General features: G+C 34.2%; 1 protein-coding gene across 1 annotated transcript in view; it reads left to right on the top strand.

The window, feature by feature from the left end:
• LOC136030663 (girdin-like) overlaps positions 1 to 14,397 on the top strand; it is a 260,328-nt gene that overhangs the window by 186,477 nt on the left and 59,454 nt on the right. Inside the window, exons 25-27 of the mRNA XM_065709731.1 lie at positions 5,991 to 6,331; positions 11,568 to 11,757; positions 12,826 to 12,933. Of these exons, the coding sequence (XP_065565803.1) occupies positions 5,991 to 6,331; positions 11,568 to 11,757; positions 12,826 to 12,933 (639 nt within the window). The remainder of the gene's footprint in view (positions 1 to 5,990; positions 6,332 to 11,567; positions 11,758 to 12,825; positions 12,934 to 14,397) is intronic.

Raw genomic sequence — 14,397 nt, 5'->3', positions numbered from 1 at the left:
TTTTGTTTCCGCCATAAAAATCGAATATTTAGCATTGATCTTTACTGCATAGTATGTTTTTACGCTTAATTTGACAGCGCCCTTGTTTTAGTTATAGTACTCTATATTTGTCAGCTACTTGTTTAGCTCAACTTCTACATCTTTATCTCTTAATTTTTTCTTTCGATCTTGTGACAACATTCCAGGTGTTTTCTACTTTTCTGTTGATCTAGAGGCAGTTTTTTCTTTCTAATTTTTTCAGTATATCTAATTATCATGGTTGCTGTGGTAGCTGCAACCTAGTACAGGCTTAACCACGGCTTATAGTAGCCAATAAAAAAAAGGGTATTATAATTACAACTGGCTATCGAGAAAAACCTGGATTTTTAGCTGATTCAAAAGTAGAACTATTATCTCTATTAGTCTTAACTGGAAAATGTTATTTTGAAAACAAATTTATGGGAATTTCTAAAAATAGCCGAAAAAATAGACCCAAAAAATGGTGTTGAATAGAAACAAAAAGTACATCATTGGAAACACCTTGCAAACAAATCTTTCGAAGGAGACCTCAGTCCCCTAGCTTGAGCAACTAAAAAATTATTTGTTAGGATGGGTGGTACTAATGTGTTAATGAAAGGGCAAAAAATAATAAACCTAATTTACATAACGGTTATTTTTAAGAAAATTGTTTGCAACCGTTATTTACAATTTCAGTACTATTACTTCAATCGACTATCTTAGAGTTTTGTTCGATAGAAACTTGGTCCTCTTCGGTGGAGAATTATAGTTTGACTCTATAAAATTACAGAAAACACTGCTCTTTCGTGAGGCAGTAACTTAGTTGTGACACTTACGTGATGTCGTAATGTCATACAGATAATAATACTAATAGATACCATTTTTTTTTTTGAAAAGTGTGTCTTATTCCAGCCCTATCACTTTTTGTCACTAACAAAACACACTAGAAATTTTGACTTCCATTCGAATGAGTCCTCTCCTGATCTTCTAGGGTTTCAGGCAGCTTTTGATGGGTGACACTAAACCTAAGAGTCTTGCATATTTGGAATCAGTGTAAAAAGCCAATTCTTTTGTTGCGTCAGTTGTTAGGATTTCGAGTTCTAATGGGCCCTCTTTACTTACAGTTTCTTACCATAAACTATTTGAAAAATAGTGTCATGAGAATGTGACCTTTTATTCTTGTTAAAATTGTTTGCTTACTTTCTATATTTTCCTAGTTATCTAGCACCTGATCAGAAAAAAAAAACTCTTTCGACTCTTATTGAGAAAAAAAAACAATGTATGAGTATTTTGGTTTCTGACCTAGCTAGCCCACAATGCTATGGGTTTCTTTGACAAATAAAATAAAACTTTGAAAACTATGTAATTTTATTGATGCAACAAGCCAAATTCATAAGAAAAGAAGATCCATAATGATTATTTTCTCCTCATTTTTGCGACTTTTAAATGTATATTTTAACATCTTGATTTTCACTTCCTTAACATTAGTCAAAAATAAGGAAGGCAACCCAATAATATTGCATTAATATCGCTCATTTTTTCCTGTATTTCATCAGACTCATGTCTGGTTTTGGGGATAAACATTTCTAAATACTTTCTGTGTCTTCTTTTTCTTTTGGTAGGACATATTTTCGAAAATCACTTATGCGAAAGCTGCCTAACGAATCCAAAATGCTGTCATCTTCCAAGGAGGAATTATTTTGATTATGTTGTTCGTGATTCGCATGATACATAAGAAAGTTTTTTCGGTGTACTATCTCTTTAAGGGATTTGCTTGGAAACAATTGAGATATTTCTTTGTCCATATCGTGGCTGATTCTATGTGGCATCTGTAAAAGTTTTCGGTCCATTTGTAATGACCATCTAGTGGATTTATATTCTTCCATTATGCCCTCTTTAAGCAGCCTTCTATAGCGGGTTCTGATAGAATTTGCACTTCTATTAATTAGAGGCGGAAAATATTCAATGGATTCGGGAGATATATTCTTCTCATGCACAGCATCTATGATGTAAGCATCTTCTTTCCTAGAGTATATCCTCTCTAGAGTAAGAGGTGGAGAATATTCAATGGATTCGGGAGGGATGTGATTCTCATGCGTATCGTTTATGATGTAAGGTTCTTCTTTCCTAGAGTCCAAGAAGTTGCCAAATGTGTTATTTTGATACAACATTTTTAGTTGATGGTACGAGTAATTTGGAAATGACATCAACAAGTCACATTCTACTTCACAGAAATTGGAAGATCGATGGGAGATAAACTCATTAAACCTTTCAACGTCTTCGGGCATTAAAATTGTTCTCTTTTCTTGCTGTAAGCGCTTTACGTGACTTATAACCCATCTTTGAAAGTCTTCGGGAATTAAAACTTTACTTGTTTCAATCTCCGTTGCAAGTTCTTGTTGTAAGTTCTCATTCAGACTTAAAACCCATTCTTCCATATCTTGTTCTGCTTCTTCGAAACTACTTATAATTTTCTTCAAATTTTGCTCCTCTCCCCTTGTGATTGAAGCATCGAGTAGTTTAGGCTGACAATAGATTAACCAGAGATGATGTAAATATTCTGGTGTCACTGTATCTTGAATCTGATCTTGATGTAAGATTCTATTAACTTGGTGTGATAAATGCACCCAATCAAGCTTGTCAATATTCATCACTGCTAGCATGGCAAATGCTTGATTATCTTCGATGCTTTTCATTTGTTTGCTAATAGAACGACTTAGCATATTATCAGCTTTAGAAAGCGCTTCAGAAAATTCTTTGGAAAGCCCTGTGTATTTCATATCGATTATTTGATCTTTGAGAATGACAGCGACCTTTTCCTGGATCACAAATGCGGGCCTTTGTTTGTTCAGAAAAAACTCCATAGCTTCCTAATAAATCTTAAGGAATATGTATATATAAGATACTATACTTTTGCACTTTTCATTAGTACTGAAATCTTAAAGCAATTGTACCTCGCTTATATATCACCAGTGACGTCATTTTGACAACTTGGGTGATTTTTCTGGTGTGTATGATCTTAAAATTAATGACGTCATCAAACATACCTAAACTATTTATGCGGCTTAATTTGCTGTTAAAAAGAGATGACGTCATGGTATGAAGCTTATTAGTTCATAATTTCCCATAATGTTCAGCGAGTGTGGCCGAAAATGTGTAGCTAAGTACTACTAGACACTGCCAAGATACTCCATTAGAAAGACAGCTGGTTTGGGGTGCTCGGATTGTAATTCTTTTGTAACAACGGCTCATGTTCCTTCGTTTGTTGATTGTAGCTACCCCCTCCTCTCCTACTCTATTTTTAAAGTCATTTATGTAATTAAAGTTTTTGTTTAAATTCTGGGAAAGCTTAAGAACTTAAAAAAAGTTATTGCCGTTTCATTATTGACTCAAATTCTTAATAATAGTAATAGTTATGCGATAAATTTGATATACCAATAATCTATAAAGGTATTGTGTGAAGGTAAATCATCTCTGTTTCAAGATATTTATTATATAAAAATATTGAATAAATGATGGGACTGAGATAAAAATAATTAAGGAAGCAAAGTGAGGAATTTTGAATAAAAACATACCTGCTAAGGGTAGCATTTTAACTTAGTACACCAAGGAAAGGTCTTATAATCCGTCTTGGAGTAAGGAGGGGGTGTTAAATGTGATTAAAACACATTTTAGACGACTGTTTATTAGTTTTTCTAGACGGATTGTCATTCTCCTTGCTATATAAGAATTTTTCATGTCTCAAATAATGTCAATGAAATTAGTGAATATCCTTTATAAACCAGCTTTTGTTTTAGTTATGTTGGATTTGAATCCCTCAAAATCTCTCACATTTAAAATGTATTATATATGTGTGAATAAAGCGATTCAAGAGACATAAAACAATGGAGTAACTGGGACATATGATCCCAAGCTCCTGGGTTTCTGAAATACAAGGAAAGCATAGAGATGTTTTAAACTAGCGTCGGATATGCCGTATTTGTTGAGATAACAGTAGGGGAGAAGGGAAAGCAAAATCATTGCCGCTAGAACATCGACTAGAAGCGGTTGCGGGATAGTAACCAGACCCGATGAGGAGTAATAGTAACTGTCCTATTTTTTCCTGATATTACAACTCTGAAAAATTGGGGAGGGGACCTGGATTGTTGATTCTTGTTATCAACCGGAATAGGTTGTTGTGGAAAACGAGGACATGTTTTAATACAGTGGCCTAATCTAGCTTTAGCCCTGGCTCGTCCAGTATATGGAAAGGAGGACTACTTATTTGTTCACAAAATCGATTTGTGAATTATGTATTTATTGGTCGAATCATAATGTTTAGTCATCAAACTAGACAAATTGTTAGTAAATTTTTGTTTTATTAATTGTTTAAAATCTAAATTTTGTGTTTTGATTTAAAACAATTTTGGAAATAGTTTTATTTCTGACTCAGGTTTATTTTTTAATTAAGTATAATTAAAAGGGAATATTTTAATTGTTTCTCTTTTTATTTTTGACTTTTAGGATTTTTTTTTCTAGTTTTTTTTTCATAGGTTTCGCTCTTTACTTTAAAAAGTTTTTTTAATGTAAAATATATTTATTTAAAAAAAATACCTGAAGAAGTTGTTAGATCTCAACTTGACTTGTCAAAAAGTAACAGGTATTGTCGTAGCTGTGTCTTTTGAGGTTTGGTACCTGTCTGACCCTTTGAGGGGTGGGGGGATTCTCGTCATCAGGGAACGTTATAAAAGTTGTTATTAATTTCAGCCACACATAGTTTCGAGTAACAGTTATTGTCTTAACTATGCCGTTTAGGAATCTCGAGCCGATTGAACTTTTACGGGAGAGGATGGAGGGAGGTAACTGAATCTTTGTTACCAAAACATATGCCAGTAGCGAATGTTGGATCCCAGTCAAGCATGGTGGGAAAGTAGGCTTATAGTTGTGCCTTTCAGTGTCTACTCCTAACTCAACCTTTTTGGGGGGAATTAGGTTTACTAAAGTTGTTTTCAGCCGAATTACTTGGCGGTCTTGTAAAATTTGAAAAGCCTAAGCATCAGCTACAGTTGGGGCTTCAGATGCTACTGAAGCCCCTAATGTAGTTTCTATTTATACTACTGATAAGTGTGACATGTGGGAAGACCTTATTCATGTCATCTGCATCTATCAAATGGCTTTTTGGATCTCAATTAAATAAGGTGAGAATTAGCAGCTAGGGTTTTAGTTGCACCATTAGAGGTGTATCGAGTTTGATCTGACAGCTCTTACAGTACTTGCTGCTTGAAATAAATTTCAAATGGGCTTCCAGAATTTTCTAGGGGATTGTCTCGAGTCGCTACATTAGAAAACTAACTAAAGTGCACAAAACTTGGTTTTGAGCGAGGGGGTTTGAAGTTTGAGCTATGGTATATTTTTGAGGGTTTCGCCCCTGGGGACTGCAACTTTGAGGCTTTTTTTAGTGTTCCCCACCCAATCTAGATTATACTGTCATTTACCTATCTGCCACTACAAAATCAAAGCTGATTAGGAGCAGAACTTTGGCACTTTAAAATAGGTGTAATAGAAACTAAAAACTACTGTTTCTAGATACAGTATCGTGTTTCTCCAAGTAATAGCCCTCTAGTTGATGTTAGATGGCAATAGTTGTATTACGTCAACATCAACTTGAGGTTTCATTCTTATCAGCATTCAATTCTCTTTGCCATATTTTTATATAATACAATGCTAGAAATTCAGTACTTTTGCTAATCAAGGTCATATCCGAGCCAACTAACAAACGAATCGACTGGTAAATCGAATGTAGTGTTGACTTTCTATCGTAGTGCGTGTGATAACTAAAGTGAGGATGACTAAAAGTGAACTGAACGTTAACCTTGACCCTGGTCAGCCAAAAACTTTTTTTTTCGTTAATTTTTATGCATCTAGTTTGTAGTTTTCAATTCTCTTGATTAAAGTCTGTATAAACTTATTGTTTAGTGACAGCTGATTTGTCAAAACTCTAATATCCTCTTTAGATTAAAGAGAATAGCATCGATGAACTAACAATGCGAATGTCGACTCTAGAGAGAGAAAATAAACGTTTTCAGAAAGATCATGAGCTGCAACAATCACAAATTAGTCGCTTAGTGGAGATAGAGCAGGAGCACAGAGAATTTATGCAGAGTCAAGCAGTCGAAAAGAAAACTCTAAAAACATTACGAGAGGATCTGGTTCAAGAGAAATTGAAGCGTCAACATTTGGCGAGCGAGTTGGACATTCTGACAGCAAATTTGGAGAGAATTGGTTTGAATAAAGAAAAATTAAATAATGTATCGGCGCTTCAGTGGAATGGTGACACGTCAAATGCGGAACAAGAGTAATTATATTTTCTTTACGTTTGGTATTGATTTAAATTTATTTTTATGCTTACAGGATGATTTATAAAATTTATAATTTAGGTAAGAAGTAATTGGAGATTAATAAGAAAAAATTGGAATTAATAAAATCGATTGTCTTCTTTCATAATGAATCTTTGAGTTAAATTAATGACCACGACTATCAATGGTTATTTTCGCAGCTGAATCGGAACTCTTCAACAATTTGAACAAAGCAACAATAGTTTTTGAATGCAAAAACAAGAATAATGAAAAATGAATTGAATATCAATTGCTTATCGAGTTACGGAAAAAAAGGGAAAGGGCTGTATTATAGAGAGAATATTTTTAAATTATAATAATAATTTATTTTTTACCCACTATTATGCAAAAGCAGGATAGATAAGAACAATAAAAAATCATTTAAAGTCGCAAAAAAACACAAGAAAATTAAATTGATAACGAGAAAAGGTGGAAACTATGATGGAACAGACCAAGACCTAGCGTTGCATTAGTTTAAGATTTATAACGTATCAATCGGAAATGTTTTAATGATATCGCTTCCTGAATAATTAATTAAATAAAAAAAAAAGGTTTTTTCAACTGAAAGTAAGGAGCAACATTAAAGCTTAAAACGAACAGATATCATTACGTATATGAGGGGGTCTACCCCCTCGTCAATACCTCATTTTTTTGTTGCTAAAGTTTGAATTTTGTTCCAATTCTTTAAGAAAGACCCCTGAATCATAAAGGCCGTTTAATTAGAATAAATAGCTCTTTTGAAAGTACTAAAAATACTTTAGCGTAAAGAGCGAGGTATTGATGAGGGAGCGAACCCCTTCACATACATAATAATTTATTTTTGCTTTAAGTTTTAATGTTGCTCCTTACTTTCAGTTGAAACCCTTGTTTTTTTTATATTTAATTTCTGATCGTTTTTAAATAATGCTGGGAAAACTGGCACCCCCTTCATGGAAAATTTTTCTCCCCCGTGAAAAATTCCCCCATGGAAAGATCCTCCCATCGTGGGAGGGGGCCTAGTTGCTTTAAATTTTTTGGTCACCCAAAAAGGGCGCTATAAATTTTAATTTCCGTTTGAATGAACCCTCTTGCGACATTCTAGGACCCCTGGGTCAATAAGATCACCCCTGGAAAAACAAAAACAAATGAACACGCATCCCTGATCTTTCTCCTTTTTTCGAAAATAAGGCAAATTTTCTCAGGCTCGTAACTTTTGGTGGGCAAGACTAAACTTGATGAAACTTATATATTTGAAATCAGCATAAATATTCGATTCATTCAATAGATCACCCCTGGAAAAAAAAACAAACAAAAAACGAATAAACACGTATCTGTGATCTTTCTTCTAGTGAAAAAAAAAAAAAAAGAATTCCGCATTTTTGCAGATAGGAGTTTGAAACCTCTACAGTTGAGTTCTCTGATACACTGAATCTGATGGTGTGATTTTCATTAAGATTGTATGACTTTTAGGGGGTGTTTCCCCTTTTTTCGAAAATAAGGCAAATATTCTCAGACTTGTAACTTTCGATGGGCATGACTAAACTTGATGAAACTTATATATTTATAATCAGCTCAAAAATTCGATTCATTTGGTGTATCTATTGGTATCAAATTTCTGTTTTTCAGAGTTTCGGTTAGTGTTGACCCAGGTAGCTCCTTACTTAATGTTCATTGCCAGAAACTGTTTGATTAGTTTACTATTAGGGGAAGACCGAGGAAGGTAAATCAAGAATATAAGATACCGATAATAGTCAGTCATATTCATCCTAAATCACTATTATTAAAAATACTACTAACTCCGGCATAAAAAAGTACGGAATTGTCAGAGAAACATAATCCAGATAAAGCTTCTTTTCTATGACAATCCTGGTTTCCGACAATACTTAATTTTAATGTCCTTAAGAGCTTGAGACCGGAAAGAAAGTGTCTACAATAGTGAGACCTAGCCAGCAAATGAGCTTATTCATGGAATAAGATGAAGGTGCAATCTAAAAAATAAGATCCTATAACACCATTTAAACACAAGATATTCATATTTATCTGCGTTGAGGAATAAACCTATTTTCCGAAAAAAAGATGCCACTAAATAGACAGAACAAACAGGCGAACTTTGGAACGGTTTGTGAGAAGCAAAGCATCTGCATAAACTAAATAAGATAAATACAATAAAAACAAACATGTAAACAGAGGCTTTGGATCCCGGACGGCACATTTACAATACAGACATTAAAAATATGTGGCAAAAGGATACCTCCTTGTCGGACCTCGTACTTGCCTGAAAAATGCATAGCAATATGCCCAAAAACCCTCTTCAACCCAATTCAAGCCGCTAATAAGAATGCAAAACAGTAGGTTCTACGAAAAATGTGGTACATTTATACCAGTTATAAATGTATCAGCTATAAATGTATCATAAGGCATATTGCCTTATGATAGGCAACGTGTTATACCAGTTGCCTATCAACTGGTATAACACGTTTTTGATCTATTTCTGATGAAAAAAATATCTGCTGCTGAAATAGAAAAGCCTCTATAAACTAGATAATTAAAACTTGAAAAATCTATGAATAATATTTTATCCAAGACGCACGAGGAATTATATTACCTATTAGCCGACGTGTTAAGTTTAGAAACATTCAAAAGGCTATTCCACTCTTTTTTTTGTTCTTAGGAAAAAAACCCGAACAGTACACAAGGGATATTTAAAATCACGCTTTGTTTTCTGTTTTTATTAAAAACTTGTCAATTGTAATATTACCTATTTCTAACTGCTCATTAATTTTAAAATTTCCGACTATTTCAGTGTGGCTAAAACAAATCGGAAACTAAGTTCATCCCTGTCTGTCTAAGTTGTCGCTCTAAGATGACCGCTATTCAGAGATCCTGACATTTGAAGACATTCCGTTTTTACTATGAGCCCAGTGGGATTACTAAATAATATATAATTTCAGCCAAAAAAGGGTAAATAAACAAGTAGGAAAAAAACAAAGAAAAATAATTAAATATACTCCAATCAAGCCTAGGCAAAAAACGTTAATGTATTAAATAGATCAAACATGCTGTGTAACTTAATGAATTAAATATGCGGTAAATACATGGCACCGATCCATGGCACTAAACAGAGTGTGTGAAAGTACAGGATAGCTTTCCCCTAACCCCCTGTTGCACTTCCTGGCTGAAGGGCCAAGAAACGGAGAAACGGTTTTGCACCACCGGTAATAATACCGCTTATCACCGCTCATAATAAAAAAAAAAAACAATATCAGTTTGAAAATAATAAATCAAAAATCAAAAAAGTTTATGTGGTCCTTCTTGTCATGTCGCTTTTTTTAAGAAAATAGAACAAAGGCACTGCAGTTGGCAACATCGAAAGCTGTACTTTTCTTACCAGTAACCCCGACCCTCTTCTTCAAATTTTAGATTTTAGGCTGTATGCCATGATGTAGCGTCTCTTAGAACTTCTAGGCTACAGGCTTCTTTCGATTTCCAATCTAGCTTGTAGGTTCTAAGTCACTCGTGCGCTGGATTTAGGATCTTTAAAGGGTGAGGGTTCGAATCCTAGTGTACCCAATTATATGGTTTGTGACGGGGGTGAGTGGCGTGACTCTGTAAGCTCAGCCAGAGTCGACCCAGCTCTAAATGGGTGCCTGGAGAAATCTGGGGAAGGTAAACAGGAAGGGTGTGCGGAAGCACGGGATGGCTAGTCCCCAACCCCCCATTGCACTTCCTGGTTTAAGAGCCAAGAGACGGAGGTCAGCACCGCCGATAGGGACTGTAAGTCCAGTGCCGTATTATTTATCTTTTTTACCTTACTAGTCCCTACACTGGCCCTTTGCCAATTAAAGGAAGCGGGAGACTTACGGTTCAATGAGACGCTGATCTAAAAAAAAAGAGGATAATGAGACTATTCTAAAAAAAATAATAATAAAAAAATAGAAAGAAAAAAGATCAATATACTCCAATGAATCCCAGGTAAAAAAAATTAAAGAGAAGCCAAAAATTTTTAAAAAATTTTTGGAAGAAGCTAAATGAATGTCAGCTTGGAGCTGATTCAATGTTTCACCTTTAGTTGAAGTCCAAAGATATAGTGTTTTGAAATTACCTTCGTTTAACTAAAAAACTAAAAACTAAAAAATAACATATAAAAAGACTTTGACCAATGAACGGTGTTGCACAGGTACCGATTTTCCGATTCTCTGCTTTCGGCCTGGACTACTACGCGTCTTTGGGGTCAAGTCATCCGACTCTCCCAATAGAACAGTCATATACGCTGAGATATTTGTATGGTTGAGATATTTGTTTAAACAACAAAAAAAAAGGTGTTTTTTTTTATAAATTATAGACGACGCTTAAAGATTGCTAGATTTGGGGGATATCGCAGAAGCAATATGCAAAAACTGCAGAACTATGAAGTGTAATCAACTTGATACTTCTTAATAATTGATAGTGACGAATTGACCAAGGTTTTACGAAAATAGTACCATTACAGTTGAAAATAATTAGATTTATACTTGTTCACCAAAAGCTACAAAGCAAAGGTTGTTATATATATTTCGGAAAAGTAAATATCTTTGATAAGTAATTTTAAAAAAACCGTACAAACGTAGCTTATTGAAAAAAAATGTTACGAGACGTAATTTCTAATTAAAAACTTAAGAAAACACGCAATTTAAAGATATTTGAAGGTATTTCAAACAGTATTCATAAGATAGACGTTATTCTAGTTCGTACTGGGGCTGCCTAGAGTATCAGGATTTGTAATGGATTTACGATGTGCTGCAGTTTAATGTTTTCAAAGCTGAAGTATCTCAGTGGTTTAAAATAATAGTTTTCAAGGCCCATAACTGAAATTTTTGAATAAATGAGAAATTTTTGCGATTTATTGTTAAAACTGGTCTGAATTCTATTGATGTTACTGAGATACTGCTCCTATTAAAATAGACTAAAAGAAAAGAAAATAAGGAATTTTTTGCCAGCAGTTATTTCATTAAGCAAAATTTGTAACTTGAAATATATTCTTTGCTTTTTATTGTTTTCTTTGAAGCTATTTGATTTGCGTGCTAAATTACCCAAATGTGCTGCGCATCGCATAATAAACGTGTCACGTGTAATGCACCTATGTATCACGTTTCATAGTATTGACTTAGGCTACTCTATTCATTTATTCACTTGTTTATTTTTCCATTACTGAAACTGTTTCTTATTTGTTTGCTACAGACGATACAAAGCTCTGGAGTCCATGTTGGAAGGGGTTCTTAAAGGAAGTCTGGAGGCTAAGGAGCAAAGAATTGTAGCTCTTGAAGCCAGACTTGAAGAGTCATCTAATCGAAACTCGGAGCTTCGAAATGAGCTAAAGTTAGTCAAGAAAGATTATGAAGCATTAAAACAGCGTCATAAAGAAGTCCAGGTAATTGTATGTTTTGCTTGTCTGTTAAGAAGAATACATGAATTTTAATACTGAAGCAATAAAATTGAAAGCTTATAAGGCTTGAAGCTCATGGTAAAACCCCCTTCCACCCTGAAAAATTAGAAATACCGACAGAATGTTCTCAGTTCAGCTGTAATAGTGTATTTCCTTTTTATTTGAATAATTCTTTTATCCATGCAACGCATCAAAACTGGAATGTTGCCCGTATCAGCTGGTATCTGCTACGTTGTCTGCGGATCTATTGTTTCAAACTCTTATTTAACCCTTTATTACTCGACTAAGCACAGTTCTTCGGTTAGCAATAGTATTTTCTTTTTTTCATTGGGGCCTCGATCGATCCTTAAAGCTCAGGATCTCTCCAGTAACGGATTTTGTCAGTTTATTAAACATGCCTTTTTGTCGTTTTTTTTTGTGTATGCTATCAGATCTGCTACTACTACTATCAACTCACCGCAGCACCAAGCCGCGTGAGGCCAACACAGCTGCACATGCTCCTCCTCCATCTCAATCTATTCCCCTCTTTACACCCTCTAAGGAATTTCCCATTTCAAAGTAAGGGTCAAACCTCCTTCTAAATTTGAATAAACTAAGTCTAAGGTAAATTGTAGTGCAAGAATTATTTTGTGTGATGGATGATTGGCCCACTTTAAAGTTTTTTTTTAATAATGGGTTATATGACAACGACATTATCACTTGCGTAGTCAAAAGACATGGCTCCAGTTTCTCTTATTTTTGAGGATACGACTTTGGAGTAAAAAAAAAAAATCCAGGTTTATACTAAGTCAAAAGTCTCAAGGCGTCTCTAAAGATAAATAAAATGGGGAGGGTGGGTTGACTGGACATTGATTTAGATACAAAAATAAAATAAAATAGCATGACTTCTGCCTTCACTCTCGATTTCGGTTCGGGCCTAACCTGTCTTTTCATTATGGCAAATTGTCGATGCAATTTTATAGCTTATTTTTTTATTTAAAAATACGAATGAAATAAAAATATTTAAATCCATTGTTACAGTTGTATCATACGTTTTTTTTGTTTCTGTTTTAGAAAGAAGCAGAAAGTGACAACGCCCTTGAGAATAACGCTGTGTGCCTGCCTTCTGGAATGAAGGAAGTTCTGGAGCTTAAAGATCATCTGATTGATTTAGAAAGACAGGTTAGTTGGACAGAGAACTCGTGTTTAATTTTTATATAAGCTTAAACTGTTGGTTGTGCACAATTTATGTGTAATAAACTCTTGCCCTAAGCATGTTAGAATTTTCACTTCAGGTGGCAAATTAAACTCGTTATTATTGTCTGTTTCAGAGGTTACCAAACTTTTCTTTCTTATAGACCCCTTTCAAAAATTTCGCTGGTTCTGGTGGACCCCCTGCATTTAAGTTTCTACCATATTCCCAAAACTCGAGGGAAAATGTGAAGATTATAACTAAGAACCGAGATTTTGTTGTAGTTGAGTTCCAACCAGAAACTAACAGTTTTCGAAACAGAGAGTGAATTTTAATTGGTTAATTGATTAACTGATTTTACTGTAATGGATATCCAAAAGTGAAATTGGGCCGTCATAAAAGGTATTCCATCCAATTTTACCTTTTTGTGACTACTCATAGCACAAGAAACCAACCAATTCTCGCTTACCTTCTTTAGAAAACTCCCCATTCGGAATAACGCAAATAAAAGAAAAAGTACATTTTCTGGTGTTTTATTCATTCAAATTCTTAATTATAACACTATTATTTACTATTATTTTCAAATTTTATTTTAATATAACCGTTATAATATAAATAAAATTAAACATTAAGAAAATGAAACATAACTTCTACAATGACAATCACAAAACAGTCATAATTTTAGTGAGACGTATTTACTTGATGGACCGACAGCCGATTGTCGATATCTGGCTTCAATTTTGTTAAGAACAACTGCGAATCTTTGCATTCTGTGATATTCAATCTACTTATTTTTTGGTTAAAAGTTTTGTAACGAAACTAAAACTATTGGACACGACGTGACGAGGGAAATACTATCAAAGCTTTATTACGATTCCCCAGAGTCCAGGATATTTTTTTGGTATTTCTACCTGCAGCCAAAATATTTGATACTCTCTTTTAAATTTCACCTTCAAATCCTCATTAGTACTATGCTCGAGCTCCTCTTGCAGTATCACATTCTGCAATTCCACTCTATTAAATGGATTTTAAATCCATAGTGATATTTCTATCGTCAGAACATGTTCTAATCTGATCTTGAAGCAGGGCAATCAAATGTTGAACTTGTGTCTGAATATCCTCATCGATGCATTCTACCTGTGACAAGTTTTAAAATTGGGAAAAATGGCGCCGACTATTGTTTTGCTTCATATATTTCAATTTTCCAAGACAAGCTGAAATTACACCTTTTTTTTTTTTTATTGAGGCTGTCCCCGTGTAACTGTAAGTTGACGCGTTAACAAATTTGTCAAACACGCGATGTATGCTTTCAAATTCTTCAGATTTTCTTTTAAACCTTAATCCATACTTTCCAGAAACTCTAAAACCGATTCAAAAATTGAGTAAAACTTTTTTTTAAATGCACCTTTTGACAACCTACGTACTTCAGAATGCAAGGGTAATCATTAGAAGTC

Source organism: Artemia franciscana, chromosome 8 (assembly GCF_032884065.1).
Source record: "Artemia franciscana chromosome 8, ASM3288406v1, whole genome shotgun sequence".
NCBI classification, from domain to species: domain Eukaryota; kingdom Metazoa; phylum Arthropoda; class Branchiopoda; order Anostraca; family Artemiidae; genus Artemia; species Artemia franciscana.
This window is presented reverse-complemented; position numbering and strand designations above follow the sequence as displayed.